Raw genomic sequence first — 18087 nt, forward strand, 5'->3', positions numbered from 1 at the left:
TTAAAAGACTGGAAAAATTACTGACACATGTTGATAGGGAACACACGGATGGCCTGTCTGGGCTTTTAGATCTGTGGCCAAAATGTGTTTCCCTCAAGCAGTGTTAAACTGTCACATGAAATGAGCTGTGTTTGATGACTTTAACTCTTCGCTGGGCTGTTCTGTGTTGAGAAAAATACTTCAAATTTAACCGCACCAAAACCCAACTGAACTAGATTCCCTACAGAGACACAAACATTCAAAAATGACAGAGAAAAAGGCTAAAAAAAAGTCTAGCGCTAAACATTTGCTTCATTTTATAAGGGCTCAGTCCATCAGCAACAGACTTGTTTGATGAGCAAACTTGGAATGAGTATAATGATCATCTTAAACATTGTATCTCAAAAGGCAAAACTAAGCAAACATCAAATGCTTGTAAACACTAACTGAAGCTTTGACACATAAATGCCAGCTTCTTCTTGACAAGATAAACAGCATAAGAAACAATCAATAAGAAAGAACATGCAAATATAATGACCCACATACAACATTCTGGTTTGTTAAAAAAAACATAATCTTCATAAATGTCATTGCAATCAAGATAATGAATCAAGTAGTAAAAAAGAAAAAGAAAAAAGATGTTAACCCTCACCCCCATTAGCAACTATGATCATCATGCAAAGTTATTTGATCACTGTATCCAAATTACAATAAATATATTTGAACACAGCAAAAAAAACCTTGTTTTACAGTTAAAATATATAAATATCCTTAAAATGAGTTTTCAGAGAATACTGTATATTGTTTTTAAGCATAAATGAAAATAAGAAAAAACAACAATGTAAATTCTCAGAAAATGTATTAATATATTCAATATCTCAAATAAAAAATGTTTTAAGAATGTTTTGATATTTTACGCCCTTTTCAAAGTCTTTTGATGTTTTTGGGGTCTACTAGAATAGGTGTCATTCTTGAATGTTCAAAAACACCTTATTTTTCACATATTTTACATTGTTGCACCACCTATTCCCAGTCTGTCAGAAACGCTCTGTTTGGTTTCGGTCTCTATGAAGCCCCTCCTTCCGAAAAGCGCAATGTGCTCTGATTGGTCGGTTGGATCAGTGTGTTGTGATTGGTCAACTGCTGACACGCATCTTACCATTACCGCGAGTTTCAACAAACTACTAAATGCGACTCAACCAGACCCCCGCCCCCCCTTTTTGCGTATGCCTTGGGCGGTAATTTATTTAAATGAGGAATATTGTGACTCGAAACCAACAATCAAGGCAACAGTGCGCACTGATGTAGAGAAAAACTCCCTTTAGAGCGACTTTTGACCTTTTTCATACTCAAACAGCAACATTACACACTAAAGAAAGTTGAAAAAGTAAAAAAGCATATTAGGTCTTCTTTAATTGACTTCTTTTGCAATTAAGAGTTTTGCACTTAAAAGTAATGCATAAGTTATGTGATCGTTAAAGCAGTAATGGTGGTGAAAGGGTTAACCATTTCTAAATGAAGTGGATCAACATGAAATGTGGTCACACAAACAACAATATATCGAGAGATATATTCGGTACACAACCCATGCATCTAGCCAATCAGAAGGAGGAATGATTTAAGCTGGGTGTGTCTTGTGAATTCAAAGGAAAAGGGTGAAGAAAAGCCTCCCTAATTTATGAAAAGAATTAAACAAAAATCACAAACGGTGCTAAATTACGAACGCTATGTTGAAAGCAACGGCAGAGGACATGCAGGAGAGTGTCAACAAAAAAAAACATGGACTCCAAACATACCATTAGTCGGATGCCTGGCATACGACACAGAAAATCTCTTTACTGGCGGCATAGAGAGCAGCTCTGAGGAGATAAAAGAGGGATTCGGCATTACTCGTGTCACTGTGCTCCTCGTGAGCTTTTGGTCTTAATCAAAACTACCAGATTTTTTATATCCTCCCACCATCAAGCTCTCTGTCCCTCATAAAATCTTCTATAACAAGCAGGTAAAAGTATCAGTGGGGCCAGATGTTGCCCTTCAATGTAGGGATTGAGAAACTCAAAAACAACAGATGGTCACAACAAACTATCCAGCATTCTCTGTGATACAATGTCCTTTTGGATGCAGCATGACATGGCAATATTTTGAGTGTTATTTCAAATGTCTTAGACGAGGTAAATCTCAGAGACACAGCAACACCCTGTGGACAAAACTGTTAATGCTGCTACCAAGGATTGAGGGGTGAAAATTCATATAAATAAATAAATCATTTAAAAAATAAACATACATTTTATATATATATATATATATATATATATATATATAAAATGTCAATAAATCAATCAAAATATTATATTAATCATTCATTTCAAATTATGTATTTGATACTGACGAAATTAGGGAAAATGCATTCCTTTCCGATGTATGCAGGACATTAGAGTGCAATTTCCAATAACTGTTTACAAAATAATCATAATATCCAGACAGAATTATTCAATTAATCATTAATGATTGTGGTAAACGCGTTTGGTGTTTGTTTAACCGTGGATATTATCAATCGCAATCCATTAAAACACATTCCCAGAAGTGTCAGAGGATACTAAAATGTGTCCTTTTGCATTAAACAGATGACAAATTTGTGCAATTTAGCAAATTACTGAACAAATGTTTGTTTACGTGCACATGCAGCATGCAAATAAACAGTTTGGAGTTAGCAAAGGTGACACGATAAATAACCATATTATTCAGTTACTGTGGAAACCTATTTCCCTAAGCGAGACCTTGATCAACAGCAAGATGCAAATGGTTTAGGGACAGCTCCTGCTGTGTGTAATGACTTGATTTGGGATGGTTTTAAAGGCTAGAATAAAATATCAAATCTATTTTAAATGAAGTATACTGAAACACAGTCACTAGGAAGGACACAGTGTACAAGAAATGGTCTTAAAAGGAATGTTGAAAGCTAATCAACGATTTTTGTTGCATTAAGTGAGAGTCTATTAAGTAAACGGGAATTATTCAGAAGAATTGTAAGCTGGGACGTTTGTGATGATAGGAATCTTCAGGGCTTCTGGTCACAGGTGGGTGAGGTACATTATAACCCTGTATGTGTGTGTGTTTGGGACATACCGGCTTGAGAAGACACATTCCTGAGCGAGGAGGGCTTTTTGCGGGGAGCTCGTGTTAGGTCTCTCAGGTTGGGGAAGGAGGCACTGAAGAGGCCCGCACACTGGGAGCCTGCGAGTGGGAGGGAGACCGTGGGGTGGAACGTGGGGTGGAAGGGGGTAGGAAGGTGGTTAGTAGTGGTTAGTTTTCACAAGTGAACATGCAGCTTCTCATTTAAAGAAGTTAAAGGGATAGTTCACCCAAAAAGATGAAATGATCTGTTCTATAGTTACTAGGGGTGTAACGGTACACAGAAGTCCAGTTCGGAACAACAGGAAAAAGCAACAAATCCCCAATGCTAGGTCTCTTTTTATTTATTTTGAACTGACAGTAAAGCAAATTACAGTTTGTTCCACCTAGCAGCATTTAGTCCCCCTGAAGTAGTTGGTACAGTACAGCCTCCTTTACCCCCGGTTTCACAGACAGGGTTTAAGCCTAGTCTCAGACTAAAATGCGTGTTTGAGTAGTTTCAACCGAAAGCAACTCGCACTGATATATCTTAAAATATGTCAATGCCATTGCTTTGTCTCAAGATGCACACCAGTAATGTTTTTTTTCAAAGGCAAGTTTATAAAAGCTACTTAAATGCCCTAATTGAACTAAGGCCTAATCCTGGCTTAATCTAAACCCTGTCTGTGAAACCGGGCCTTAGTGTATTAAGCTCTGAGCAGTAAACAGAATGCACTCTTGCATAGGTCTTTTTTTTTTTGTAGGGCTGATAAAACAAAACAAAAGGTATTTGGTCTCAATCAGCTACAAAACTGAAAAGCATCTCGTGTTATAAAAGTTTAAAATAAACAGAATACATCAAATAAACAGTACATTCAAATTCTATTTAATATTTTTAGGGCATACAAATAAAAAAATATCAGGGTGATACAACTATTAAAACAAAAACTCATTAAAAGGAATAAGTTATTGTCAAGCAAATGTAGTTTAGCATAATTGTTTTAAAGTATTAAAATATTAGAAAAATGACTATTAATCACTTATAAATAATTGTATTTCATATTTTTTTATATTTAAATAAGTATTTATGAATAATTTGTTTATAATATTTTGAATGTATAAATGTTTAAATATTATACATATTTGAACAAATTAAATTGGTATGGAGAAACACGTATGGGGGGGAAAACGTGTGGCACAATCCCCTATTAAAATATTAAATATGAATGAATAATTTATAATACGTATAAAATATTTACTCTAAAATTATTTAAAACTTTTGAAAATAATGATTACTATAAAATATAGTCATTTTTGTATTACTTTTTACTTGATTGTTAAACCACAACATTTATGCCCTTTTTAAAGTAAATTATTAAGTACTTCAATTTGAACTTCTTGAAAATGATATAGATAAGTTTTACAAAACCATTTGAAATCAAAATGAGCAGAAATATCTTTGCACAAGCATTGTAAACTAGATTATTTTCTTCTTGGCACCCTTATTTGTCATTGACCCATTTTGACATTCATTTTTGGTTGAACCATCCTTTAAGCTTATTTCCAGGTGCACAGACGACCTTTGCAAACAAAACCCAGTTAAACTGCTGGTCTTCTGCTGGGAACATAAATATATTGCCAGTGCAGGAGTGTGAAACTGACAAAATGTAATTTGAGTAGGTATGTGTCTCTAAAAGTTCAAAAGGACAGCACTGATAAAACAGCATTTGTTTAAAAGCCTACATGTAAGACATGCCAGATGCAACATGCACTTAGATATAAAATAGTGACTTGCAAATCATGCCGTAAGTCTTTAGTAAGGTGCAACCAAACCTGGGAAACAGTGTGCACTGTTGCCTTGTAAAAGTTCTTTGAAGATAGATATAGTACAGACAAGAATAGCAGAGAGAGTCCTGCCATTAGCCATATTTAGACCACTACTGGCAGCATGGACACATTTCCGACGCAGTGGGCATGACAGGGTCCTTGAACGGTGTCATTGGTGATAAACAGAAACAAGCGCCTTTAACGGTCGACTACACCATGTCACTTCTGAGAAGTTGAAAGGTTTCTCCGATTAAACTGATGACAGGAGAAATATTCAACATCAAAACAACACAAATGAAACGTAATTCTCACCTAGCCCGCTGGGTTTGATCTCAGGGGACTGACGAGAAGACGACGGCAAGATACGATACGCCAGTCCACGAGAAGAAGTGTTGCTCTCTGAAAGAGCCTGCAAATAGAGGAAAACAAAGGCATATGGACACACATTTAAAAAAGCACATCTTCTTTCTATGTAAATTCAGCTTGGTCATTTTTATTTTTTATTTTTTTTAAGTTAGACCAGGGGCTTTCAAATTTTGATACCAATTACCCCCATTTAATCAGACTATATATACAGGGCCGTCGCAAGGGGGGGAAATCATTCTAATATGCTGATCTGGTGCTCAAGAAACATTTCTTATTAATATATAATCAATGTTGAAAACAGTTGTGCTGCTTAACTTTTTTGTGGAAACAGTCCACAAAAATATATAACACCATTTATTTAAAATATATCTTTTTTTGACATTATAAATGTTTTTACTGTCACTTTAGATCAGTTTAAGGTATCTTTGCTGAATAAAAGTATTAATATCTTTTTTTTTTTTTTTACTCTTACTGACCTCAAACTTTTGAACAATAGCTTGAAAAAATATAAAATGTTATGATACATATTTTTTATAATTAACTATGGCTGGGTGATATGGCCAAAAAAATTATCACAATAATTTTTTTATATCAGTCGATATCTATAATTTTCATGATAAATGTTAAATCTTTATTTCTTTCAAGTTTAAAGGCAGATTGTTGCTCCTAAGTGAAAGTTGTAGAAACCAGAGCGTTAATTGTGGTTTTAAACTACTCTTTATTGTCAGAACATATGACAAACACTTGCCAAACAGGTGAACATTTCACAAATCTGAGGTTGAACATTCAAACATTTGTCATTTTTCCTTAAAATAAATATCTTAATAGAAAAAATAATTTCTTAGTTTCTGCATGTGCTAATTTTTATTTGGTAAAATGTAATATTCTGACTGTTTGAGTTTTATTAAAATTAACCATAGGTCATCCAGTATCATGCATTTAGATCATGATAACCACAGTTGCAGTTGATATTACTAGGCTAACGTTATTGTAAATCCATGGTAAATGATGGGAATTTGTAGACGGAAAAGCCTTCTGACTGTATCGTTGCGCACAGTGTTTCTCCTGTTTGTCAGCGCTGTTTCATCTGCCTTTAAACTGGTTTAAATCACTGAGACATTTGTGTTCTTCGCTGAATTCAAGCACTATAGATATCGTTTTATTGAGAAAAATTATATCGCGATAATTATCGTTATCGTTTTATCGCCCAGCCCTATAATTAACAAATAATTAAATAATTGTGTCCAAAGTTAAATAATTGCATTTTATACTGTTAAGACAAATTATTAAAATATTATCAAAAACCTTTAACTTTTAAAGCCCTAAAATACTTTTTTTTTTTCACAGACCCCTTAAATGTGAGGTCTCTGAATTTTAATAAAAGTAATTATCATGTCAGCAGTTGTTCATCAAATAAAGAAAAGTAAAGCTTAGTAGCAGAGCTCATAGTACAGTACTGTACCTCCATAGATCCAGCCTTGCGGTTGCGTATAAGTGGCGACTTCCTCTGAATATTGATTGGCTCAGTCAGTACGGCTCTGTCGGGCTCGTCTTGGGAAAGGTCTTCAAGACTGCCTTGGTTTGTCTGCTTCTCGTGGTTCTATTACATATGAAATGGGATAGTTGGAAGCGGTCCAGCACATTAGTATTGTCAATATTTCTTAAGACAGTTTAGCAGAGTAATATGGTCCAAAATAAATATACGTAATCCTTAAGCCGAGTGAAACACACAGACCTCTGAGGAGGCGGGCCGGAAGCCGAAACCCATTGGTGCATTATCCTCATCCTTGCACCCCTTAACCCCTGGGCTAAAGTGCAACTCCACGTGAAAACGTTCCTCTGAGGAAGGGTCCTACAGATACAAATGTCAGCAAATAAAGCAAGAATAGAAATTGGGCACAAACGGCTGATGTGGCCACATCTCGTACCTTGTTATTGTCCTCATACAGCATAATAACAATCTGTGTCATATAGTTGAGTTCAGTCACGGCGCTGAGGTAGTCCATGGCTTGCTTCCACTGTTCATCTTTTAGTTCCTAAACAGACACAGATGAGATAAAACAGTACGTAACCTGCATTAAACATGATGCTGGGAGTAATGTGCGTGTCTGATGATCGCTCACTCACGTCTAACAGGCCTCCGTAGCGGAAGATGCTAAGCAGGGAGTGTACGTGGCTCTCGCTGGTGAAATAGAGTCGGGTTCGAACGTGCCGACCCGGAGACATCACTCCCCGCGAGTACCTGAACCACCAAAAGGGATGAAATACACAATCTGATCACTCACAGGTTCTACAGGTCACGGCTGAGTCTTCAGAGCTTCTACAACAATGTGAGGTCACACAATAAACAACAACTGAAAACATCAGAAGAACATTTTAAATGTACTAAGTACGTCAATATTAGGACCAGCAATGTCAAAAGTCGGCACTAAATGTACACCAATTGTATCGTATCGTATCTACCACTGTATATAATTGCATTAATATTAATCAACAATACTGACACAGTAAATAAAAAAATAAAAACCATTTTTTTTCACATTTTGGATAACTAGGTCTGGTTTGAAATACAATCAAAATAAAATAACTGACTAAAAAGCTGTAAACATCAATATCAATAATAATGAAAATAATATATTTATTTATACATTTTTCCAAATGTTGGAAAATTTGTTTTATTTAGCTGAAGTCTGAAATATTTTGACATCTTTAAAAAAAAGTCAATAAAAAACAAAATGATATTTTTGTTGACAAAAAAAAAAAGCACTATTTGACCATTTTAGTGAACGTAAAATGGACAACGTAATAAATATGGCATGACGAACATCAAACCATGAACTATGAATGAAACAAATAGACAAGCAAAAACTGTTTGCATCAGACAATGCAGTCGCAAACCCCTCCTCTTACACAGCATTGTGGATAAGATTAGCCCTGAAAGCATGCATGGATGCCTACTTTCAAAATTCACAGGAAAAAATACACCAAAGTGAAATGTACTAATAGTAATTTGGCACACTAAACAGGATGTATAATGTGATTTAGCCTTCACACTGTCAGAAAGTTTGGCGTTGTGCCCCAGTACAGAGACTCACAGTGGATGCAGCTTGTTGACGGCCTCGTCCTCATGAGTCCTCTGAAGATCCAGCTGAATCTTCTTGACCAGAGGCAGACAGTAGGCACTAGCGATGTCTAGCTTCTCCGCTCTAGTGATTCCATACTCCTGAAAGACAGTGTGCGTGCAGGTAACAAGAAGATGAAAGTTAAATAAAACGAACACTGTTGTATATCGATTCCTCTACCTGTGGGATGATGATGTCCGCGAGTGCTCTGGACAGACGGAAAAGCTCCAGCGTGTCCTCCAAACTCAGAGAACTGTTGTGCTGGGTGTCATATTTCACACAGTCGTAAATGTCCGGGATCTTGCTGATGTCATAGCGGCAATTTTTCATGCGGAAGTCACGCTCCAGTTTGGACCAGCGCTGCAGCATGAGCTCCAGAGTCTCGCTGTGGTACAGCTGCAGGTCTGTGAATATCACATAGACATTTAAGGGATAGTTCATTTAATATTAAATTGTTTAACATTTGATTATTTAATATTTTGAATATTTAAAGTCGAGCAATTATAATACTGTAACACTTAGGATGCACTTTTAACATTCAAGACTTCTTATAAGAAGACAAAGAGCTCCAACCTGCAGATTTGGGGTCTTCCAGCCTTTTACAGATCTGGCAAGTAAGGCTTTTAATGAGGGTGTGAACCTGGTCACAAGTCTTGACTGGATTGACAATTACCCTCATGGAGTTTACCAAAGATGGGCTGCCTGTTGGAGCCAACTTAAAGAGACAGGGCACATTTAGAACTAGTTTAGTTATACGGAGATAATGAGCTATTTTTAAATAAGCGGTTGGGACTTTCTTCACCTTGGTGTAGTCCTCCTCACTGAAGTCTTTGTTCTTCTGCATGATCTCATGTAATCGAGCTTTGACTCTCTGCTGACAGTCAGTGAGAGAGTCGCTGTCACTGTCCAGCAGTCCGTTCATGTTGGCACTCTTCACCATCTGAACGAGGATTGGAGTCAACTCTCCTTCCAGTGCTAACAGACCCTGAACACAGCCAGACATAAAAATGTATTGTAAAATTCATATGTGAAATAACCAGTAGGGGCCAGAAAGTCTGAGATGACATAAAAACTCTGAGATTAAAACTTGTATTTAACCCTGGAAATAATGAGAAAGTTTAAATATTTTAAAAAAGTAAGATGCACCTAATGATAATTTATATACAATATAAAATTATAATAAAGTTTTAAAAAAAGTGTTAAAGTGCATTCTTTTATTAAAGAAAAGAAAAGAAAAATAAATAAATAAAAAGCAACATAAAAAGCAGTTTACATCAATCCCATCTAAAGCATTATGTAATACCAACATATCCCTGCAGACAAAACCCAAGCAAACCTTTGCGAATGCCGCTGCAGTCATCTGCACACGACCTTCATCGGAGGCGTAGATTTTGAGGTCATGGCGGTAAGTGCTGTGCAAACGGAGAAGGCCACAACCGGGGAAGCCGGCATAGTCGCCTGCAAAAACACAGAGAAGCAATCCTTGAAATAACAATGATCACAAGAACAAAACCCCAGACGTATGTGCATATCCTGGAAAAGAAAAGGGTCTGAAGAGACACACAAATTCATAATACAGAACCACCGTTTAAAAACCTACAGTACGTACAGTATAAAGTGATGTACAATCAACTGGCTGAAGATTTTCTCCACAAAACTCAAAATCTCATTTCATGCATTTCAATAAATCCACACTATTGAAAGCAACTGGCAATACGGGTTTAGGTGCTTCCCACTCAAGTAGCAAACAGAACTCTGATTTAAGATTCCAGAATGTCCATTTGCGAGAACAGAAGAGCCTCCTGAAACAAACTATCTGACAGCTAGATTCATTTTTGAGGCCATTCACACAGGATGCTTTCTTGCCGTTCATCCATGTTGTTGTTTTTTTGTGTCATATAAAGATATTCAGCCACTATGCTAAGAGCATTACATTTTTAACACATTTTAAGGAGCACAATGTGCTCTGTCCTGTGTGTATGCAGCCTTAAATAGAAGCCCATTTCCGCCATATAGGATATAAAAATCATGCTTTGGTAAAACATAATTAGATACTAAATTCTAATGAGATAAAAAGTCAAAATTGTGACGAAAATAATTTTTTATGTCTTTATATCTCATAAATGCAAGTTTTTTACATAATTATGACCAAAACTCTGAATTTTTACTTTGCCAATTTTGACTTGTCATGATTCTGCATTTTCTCATAATTTTGACTTATTGATCATTTTGAATTTTGACTGTCACAATTATGGCATATAATAATTCTAATTTTCATCATAATTTCAAACATTTGTCATAATGATGCCTTTTTATCTCATTATTTTGACTTTTATCTCATAAATATGACATAATTATGATTTGCTAAGACATGTTTTTTCTTACGTGGCAGAAACAGGCTTACATAGAAAAGAGAGAATTTAAACTACTTGAAAAATCTTTTTCTACCCAAGTGCTGACAAAAAGCAAACAACTGTTTTTTGCATGAGATTTAGGAGATAAACCTGAAATTGATGCTACCACAATACTACCACTTAAGTCATAGATTGTTCAAATAATGGCACAGTAGTCTACGAAAAAGTTGTACGGATATCACCAAACAAATTATGGGGAAAAAGTTGTGTAGAAAAAAATGTGTAGACTTATTTCTAATCATGCTGAAAAAATTAAATAATAACTGGCTAAGCTCTCAAGAACTATGATGTTTTATCTGAGTATGTCCGAGTACAACCAATGTCCATATCATGGAATCTTCCACACAATCAGTGGCAAAAGCAAAGCATGGAATGTTACTGTGATCGGATTAGTTAAATGAGATAGATGTCAATGAATTAAAATGATAAATGGGGCAAAAAATGCATTAACCCAATATCAAGACCACACACAAATCCAAAAGCTCTTCTTACCACAATCAATAGGGGACTCACAGCCAAGAGACCTGCAGCTGTCTAGTTATCAATTGAAGGTAAAGAACAGCATATTAACCAGTAGTGCAAGATACTGCTGACTCAGGCTACGTTCACACTGCAGGCCTAATGCTAAATTCCAATGTATTGCTCAGATCCGATTTATTTGGTGTAGCTGTTCACATTGTTGTTTCAAATGTGTCCAATATCCAGTGTGAAGAGATCATCGTCCTGGACTGACCTGCATGCGCAAAAGAAGAATAAAAAAGATGACATGCAGCATGATGTCATACAGAAGAGGACATTAAAGTCCATACACGGAGGACATTAAGTACGTTTATTTATAGCGTGATCTGCCGCAGAAGCCAGCAAATATATGCGCAGGCGATATAAAAAACGAAGAGAAAAAAAGGGAACAGAGTTTTTAAACACATGATACGAGACCTCATGTTTTGCTTGTACAGTATATCGAGCGGTCACTGTAAATGCTTATAAGTTCTGACAGATCACATTGCAAAACATCTGACCTGTCTCAGATTTAGGACCACGCATGGAAGTGGCCCAAAATCGGAATTGAAAAGATCAGATTCCATGTGCTTTGTGCTGTTCACACTGTCATGACAAAACCAGATCTGAGTCACATATGAGCAAAAAAGATTGGGCTACATTTACCTGCAGTCTGAACGCAGCCTCAGTGAAATTAGAAAAAATGGTTTGACCTTGTTAGTCTGTGAACTCTCACATTTAATGAGTTCCATCCAATTAGGTGCAGAGTGCAAATATGGACTCGAATTTGAGGTCCGAGGAAAATAACTGAACTTCACAGGAAAGAATCCACAGCTAAGAGGTATTTTGTGTTGCTGTACTAAAAGTTAAAGGTGTTACTTGAGGTAAAGAAAGTATTCATTCCTCCTTGAGTCCTGCCCTTACATGCTTTTGTTCACCAAGCCCACTGAACAAACAGGTTAAAGCAGTGTGGTTATATAAATACCTATAATTAATATAATAACATATTTTATGTTATATAAAGCCTGTAAATAAGCTTTGCAAAACTGCATCATTGCCCCACTACCTTAAAACAGGCACAAAGTCTAACACAATATCTTGCCATGGTATCTAATTTATCATGATCTCCTGCAAAGGGAGCACAGAGCTCCCAAAACAACTTGGACTGAATCTTAATTCTTGGTTAGTAACATCACAGATTTCAAGATCAAGCGTCACATTAGTTCTGGCAGGTCACTTCAGTCAAGCTTGCATCAGCTGACTCTCAGCTGATCCATGTCTACCTATAGGAATACAACACCCATCACAGCATCCATATATTAGGCACCATTTAGTATTATCAGGAGCTTTATCGCGTTGCTCAGGAGCCAACTGGTTTTCTGATATTACTCTTTAAATCAGACTGTCATTTATCTTGTTGTATGTTGCTACTTAAATGTATTGTCATTAAGAATGTTAATGATCTCTGTAATACATTCATGTTGGTTCTGTTCTGTTTACCCAAAGGGGGTTATCGCTGCGCTCCCTGCTCTTGTCCATGCTAGGCTGCATGGATGGCGGAAAGTTCTTGCCCAGAACAGAACCGCCAAACCAAACTGTTTGTTAATAATATTTAACAGTAGTGGTTCTGACAGAAAAGTATATAGACACGTAAGTCGCGCTAAAATATGTCTGAATGTCATTGTATTAAATATATCAAACCAAATGATTTTCTTACTGTTAAAGGGATAGTTCACTTTGAAATTAAATTTTGGTATGTTTTAGCTTACCTCAAGGGCATCCAAGATGTAGGTGTCTTTTTTTCCGCAGTAGTTTCAATTTTGATATTTTTAGGTCAAACCGTTCTTGTCTGTCAGTCATATAATGCAGGTCGATGGTCACTTGTCTCAAACAGCATGCACAGAGTCCAAATTAAAACAATTCCCCGTCGTCCAAATTAAACAATTCCCCATCGTAAGTACACATTGATGGCCTAAGACACGAAACGAGCGGTTTGTGTGAGAAAATGAACAGTTTTTATATTGTTTTTACCTCTTGAACTCAGCCACGTCCAAGTGATCTGAGAGCACGGGCGGGTATAGATATATACACTAGATGTCGCCTTGGCTACTGCGAAACCGTAGCCAAGGCGACATCTATTGTATATATCTATACCATATATATGAAACTACTGCGGAAAAAAAGACACCTACATCTTGGATGCCCTTGAGGTAAGCTAAAACATACCAAAATTTAATTTCAAAGTGAACTATCCCTTTAAGTGTGACTTCATTTTCAAAATAGTATTTGGATCTATTGTATTTGTATCCTGTTTATTAGTAAAGCTTTCCGGCTGATGCAGGCGTAGTGTTATACCTTGTCCTCCAGGGTACATGCAGCGGAAGGCTCGTCCCAGCTCCTCAGCCTGAACTCTACCTGCTGGGGTCAGCTCACCACCCCACTTCAACACCAGCAGTAGAGATGGACCCTCCTTCAGAGAGTCTGCCATAGGTTCAGAGGTCAAACGTTATACAACAGCAAGGTAACGTATATTAAAACGCATGTATTAAACACACTCACCTTCCTCCTCACTGGATGCTTTGGGCTGACCATTTGGCAGGTAAGTCAGCTGCACCTTCCTGTTGATGCCAGAGAAATGGCCATACCTGAAAGACAATACATGGGGCAGGGGGACATGAACATACCAGCCCCTCTTTATAAGCATTCTCCCACTGAACAACACAGACAGCACACATCAGACATAGCACTGGGCTCAAACCGCTAGCAGGTGCTCTGTGCCCCCATGTTTCTGGAAACATGTATCTGAGTGACCTTCCCAAGCTGGCAGGGGTTAATCTGTGCCATACCAGGGATGTCTCTACAGGAATGACAGGCTTTGGGAGGAATAAAACGTGGCTTCTGCAACAGTGCCACGTTTTTTAAGTTACACAATACAGCAGAGAGTGGAGAATTCTGGATGGTTGGTCTCTAGTCTACCATTTAATTATATATATTTTTTTAAATAGATTTTTATATAAATCATTCATATGCATCAATATACTACTGTTCAAAAGTTTGGGGTCCGTAAAAAAGAAATTATATTAAAAGAAATTAATACTTTTATCCAGAAAGAATACATTGAAATGATCAAATGTGCCCATACAGTTGTCTGGATATAGGCGATATTCTCAATGTTTCGATTTTTTGGCAACCTCAGATTCAAGATTTTCAAATAGTTGTCTCGGCCAAATATTGTCCTATCCTAACAAACCATACATCAATGGAAAGGGTATTTATTCAACTCTCAGATGATGTATAAATCTCAATTTCAGAAAATTTACGCTTGTGACTGGTTTTGTGATCCAGGGTCACATGATACAACTTGGTCTAAAGGTGTTCTTTTCAAATCTCATTTGGCCAGAAACCAACTCTGGAGTGAATTTGCCACCATTTGCTCCACTGCATTACATTTAATCATACCAAAGCAAAGCACTTCCCCAAGCACCTGTTTCCTAGTTAATCTACGACCCTGAACAACCGATAATGTGTTGATTAGGTCCCTCATTTGAGTTCAGTGAGAGGAGGAAGGAGGAAGTGAGGGATCGTCAGGGATTAGAAACACTTTCAAAATGGCATGCAGATGCCACACAGAATTGCAAAAGAGATTCATCTCCAAGGTACTGTCAATTTTTGGAGCCCTCATTAAAGTGTCAGTAATTTGGACAAGATCTCAGGTTAATGAGGGTTAGGATCCACTTTGCCTGATTCTAAAGAGACAGGGGATATGAGGGTGCGCACTGATTATCATTCAGACTGGATTCCCTATGGAGAGACCGGCCAGGACACAAAGAGGGACACAGAGAGAGGAGAAGAGAGAGAAAAGGAATGAAGTTAAGAAACTCATCCATATGAGGACAACTAAGGAAGCAAATGAGTCAAGGTCACACTACAGTCAGTTACATACAGTCAGCTGTTCATGAAATATCAAATTATTTGCCTGACATAAGAATCCACGAAGCTCAAGACTAAAAGACAGAATAGCAATGCAAGTTTCAAGTTTTCTCTGCAAAGCAAACTCATTTAAACTTCTTCACTTGTTACCAGCCCCTACTTTATATAACATTTTTTAATTCAAAAGTAAACAATTCTTCCTTTCATTCTTTTCTATTTTACCTAAACTGATAAAACCGTGTATAAAATATGCAAAATTTTGTGCAGATTCTGCATGGAAACTGATGTAAATGTACTGTAATGATGACTAATTTCTATAGTGATGACTAATTTCTATAGTGAAGCTAATCAAGAATACAATATTTGTTTGGAAATTATAAAATTTTTGGCCAGACCTTGTGCAAGAGAAGTGGGAATCTTCAGAGAAGTAAATAGAAGACAGAAGGAATCCAACATGTTTTAGAAATGGATCGAGAGGAGATGATGTTGTGTGTACAGTAGCTTTCCACCATCTCACAAAGTTGGAAACGGAGGGTTGGGTAAATCAGTATTATACTTTTGAACAGTTTACTCACATCTCCAGAACCGTCTTCAGCTGTTCTAGTTTGGATTTCTTCTCCTCGATTTCACAATCATTATGTAGGACCAGTTCTGCCAACAGCTGACGAGCAATATCCAGAACTTCCTGTAAAACATCACAGCTGAAAAATGTTAAAATCAAAGTTTTAAAATCGATACGTGCCTATATGGGAAGTCAGAGTAATTGATAAAGTACAGCGGAAATATTTTGGCAAACAGTTGTTACTACCCGGACGGCTGAGTTATGGATGCTTTACAGTTTCTTAATGGATTGTTATGATAGGATCAAATAGGCCTAGACCTAAAACAATTGACCACATGGTCAATTTTCACACAAAACCCAACAGCAGATGCACATGTGCATGACACCTCAATGAGTCTCATGGCTGCAGAATTTCAGACATAACAACACTACATCTCTCTTAAAAAAAGCCAGCTCAATCCTGTTTGACTCAGTGGTGCAAATTTCAGACCTTAAAGAAAATAAATCATAAGGCTGCAGGCAAGCCTGTTCTGAAACAAACACTGTGTAAAATTGCTTGCACTTGTCATAGAAATAAATTAAATGCGTAGATCACTTGCACTTGTGCAGACCCACCTGGAGCTGTTTTGGTTTCTTCAGCTTGAGTTTTCCGGACTTATAGCCACCGTATTTTTCGAACAATTCAAAAAACCTAAGAGAAATGGGATCGGTCATAACCAGAAAATAAAATTCTTCAATCATAGATATATCTTTGGTCCATTCAAACCAAGGACGATAACTATGATAACAATAAAGATACTTACAAGGCATTCCTGACCTCCATCTTCATCTTCTGTTTGGGCGTACGGTCACCATGACGAATTACAGCAATAACACAACGAAGCTCCATCCTTCAGACAAGAGATGACATATCCCATTTTAAAAGCAATGGCACTCATAGTAAGCGTATAATTCAACCTAATTGGTTTTAATAATCCAGACTCCACAAATGGGAAAGAGAAATATATCCTTAAGACAAGAATGGCAACCCACATAGTTCCTGAGGTAGTCGGGACAATAGGGATGTCCTCTGCTTCCATGGGGATGGACCAGGGAATGTGAAACTGAGGAGCCAGCTCTCGCATCACCATGTTCCTGAGGGAAAGGCATCAAATATGAGCTAAAAATAACCAGAAATGATCTTATAAGATAGGAATGAGTACATCTCAGCTGAACAACTACACTATTCCTTTCTTTAGAGCCGCTTATAGCTGAATTAACCTTATTGCACTATTGTTAAACTAGACGGAATTTAGTTAACAATTTAGAATAAATAAACTAAATTGAGCTGAATAATGACACTATTGTCTTCTTTAGAGCTGCTTAAAGGGATAGTTCACCCAAAAATGAAAATTCTGTCATCATTTACTCACCCTCAAGTTGTTCCAAACCTATATACATTTCTTTGTTCTGCTGAACATAACAGATATTTTGAAGAATGTTGGTAACTAAACAGATCTCGGGCCCCATTGACTATCACAGTAGGAAAAAAAATATACTATGGAAGTCAATGGGGCTTGAGATCTGCTTGGTTACCAACATTCTTCCAAATATCTTCATTTGTGTTCAGCAGAATAAAGACATTCATACAGGTTCGGAACAACTTGAGGGTGAGTAAATGATGACAGAATTTTCATATTTGGGTGGACTATCCCTTAAACAGCTGAAACGTGTTAAATTCATAACTGAAGAACTTTTCAACATTAATACTGTTATTTTCTTGTTACCGTGAAGCTGCTTTGAAACAATCAGTATTGTATAAAGCGCTATATACATAAAGTGTAAAGCTGGCCTTAACTTCCAGCCTTCCAAGTATTTAGCTGGTTTAGATATGAGCTGAGCTCAACTGAAAAGTACCCAAACCCCCCCCCCAAATCCAGCCTTACCATGCTGGGAGACCAGCAAACAAGTTTAGACTGGTTTAAGATGTTTTTTCAGCAGAGATACCTTTTAAATTCAAAGCTTAGTTCAGAAAAAGAAATGTTTGCTTGATGATCATGTGTTGACTTTCAAAGAAAAGGCGCATTATTTTGATATTATGCGGTTACATAGTTGGAAAAAAATTTTTTCGAGTTACCACAGACAAGAAGGCAGCAACAGGGCTTCACCTACCCCAGAACTTTGGCACAATCATCATAGTACTTCATGGAGTTCTTTACAAAGCTGAAGCCATTAACGTCACAAACAAAAGAGTGGCCATTTGCTCGGAGGAGGTCAAAACCACACACTGTTTGCTGGG

The 18087-nt window shown here is 37.0% G+C and overlaps 2 protein-coding genes across 10 annotated transcripts in view; one reads left to right on the forward strand and one right to left on the reverse strand.

Moving 5' to 3' along the window:
• Positions 1 to 18087, forward strand: part of cUnh15orf40 (chromosome Un C15orf40 homolog) — a 149961-nt gene that overhangs the window by 79529 nt on the left and 52345 nt on the right. The window contains exon 5 of one of the 2 annotated variants that reach the window (XM_082159070.1): positions 17184 to 17952. The exons of the other annotated variant lie outside the window; for it this stretch is intronic. The gene's annotated coding sequence lies outside the window, so the exon portion shown is untranslated. Of the gene's footprint in view, positions 1 to 17183; positions 17953 to 18087 lie in introns of those variants that run through there. 2 annotated transcript variants of the gene reach the window in all.
• Positions 1 to 18087, reverse strand: part of ppip5k1b (diphosphoinositol pentakisphosphate kinase 1b) — a 38713-nt gene that overhangs the window by 12951 nt on the left and 7675 nt on the right. For 2 of the 8 annotated variants that reach the window (XM_082159058.1, XM_082159057.1), the window contains exons 9-28: positions 17961 to 18082; positions 16842 to 16943; positions 16613 to 16699; positions 16425 to 16500; positions 15823 to 15932; positions 15095 to 15118; positions 13877 to 13962; positions 13673 to 13798; positions 9742 to 9863; positions 9208 to 9390; positions 8979 to 9120; positions 8586 to 8809; positions 8376 to 8506; positions 7411 to 7531; positions 7212 to 7319; positions 7019 to 7135; positions 6746 to 6883; positions 5230 to 5326; positions 3106 to 3213; positions 1776 to 1838 (exon numbers count right to left, since the gene is read on the reverse strand). In XM_082159058.1, the coding sequence (XP_082015184.1) occupies positions 1776 to 1838; positions 3106 to 3213; positions 5230 to 5326; positions 6746 to 6883; positions 7019 to 7135; positions 7212 to 7319; positions 7411 to 7531; positions 8376 to 8506; positions 8586 to 8809; positions 8979 to 9120; positions 9208 to 9390; positions 9742 to 9863; positions 13673 to 13798; positions 13877 to 13962; positions 15095 to 15118; positions 15823 to 15932; positions 16425 to 16500; positions 16613 to 16699; positions 16842 to 16943; positions 17961 to 18082 (2287 nt within the window). The remainder of the gene's footprint in view (positions 1 to 1775; positions 1839 to 3105; positions 3214 to 5229; positions 5327 to 6745; positions 6884 to 7018; positions 7136 to 7211; positions 7320 to 7410; positions 7532 to 8375; positions 8507 to 8585; positions 8810 to 8978; positions 9121 to 9207; positions 9391 to 9741; positions 9864 to 13672; positions 13799 to 13876; positions 13963 to 15094; positions 15119 to 15822; positions 15933 to 16424; positions 16501 to 16612; positions 16700 to 16841; positions 16944 to 17960; positions 18083 to 18087) is intronic. The other 6 variants (XM_082159060.1, XM_082159061.1, XM_082159059.1 and 3 more) reach the window with 5 other exon arrangements.

Source organism: Leuciscus leuciscus (assembly GCF_965113295.1).
Source record: "Leuciscus leuciscus genome assembly, chromosome: 25".
NCBI classification, from domain to species: Eukaryota; Metazoa; Chordata; class Actinopteri; order Cypriniformes; family Leuciscidae; genus Leuciscus; species Leuciscus leuciscus.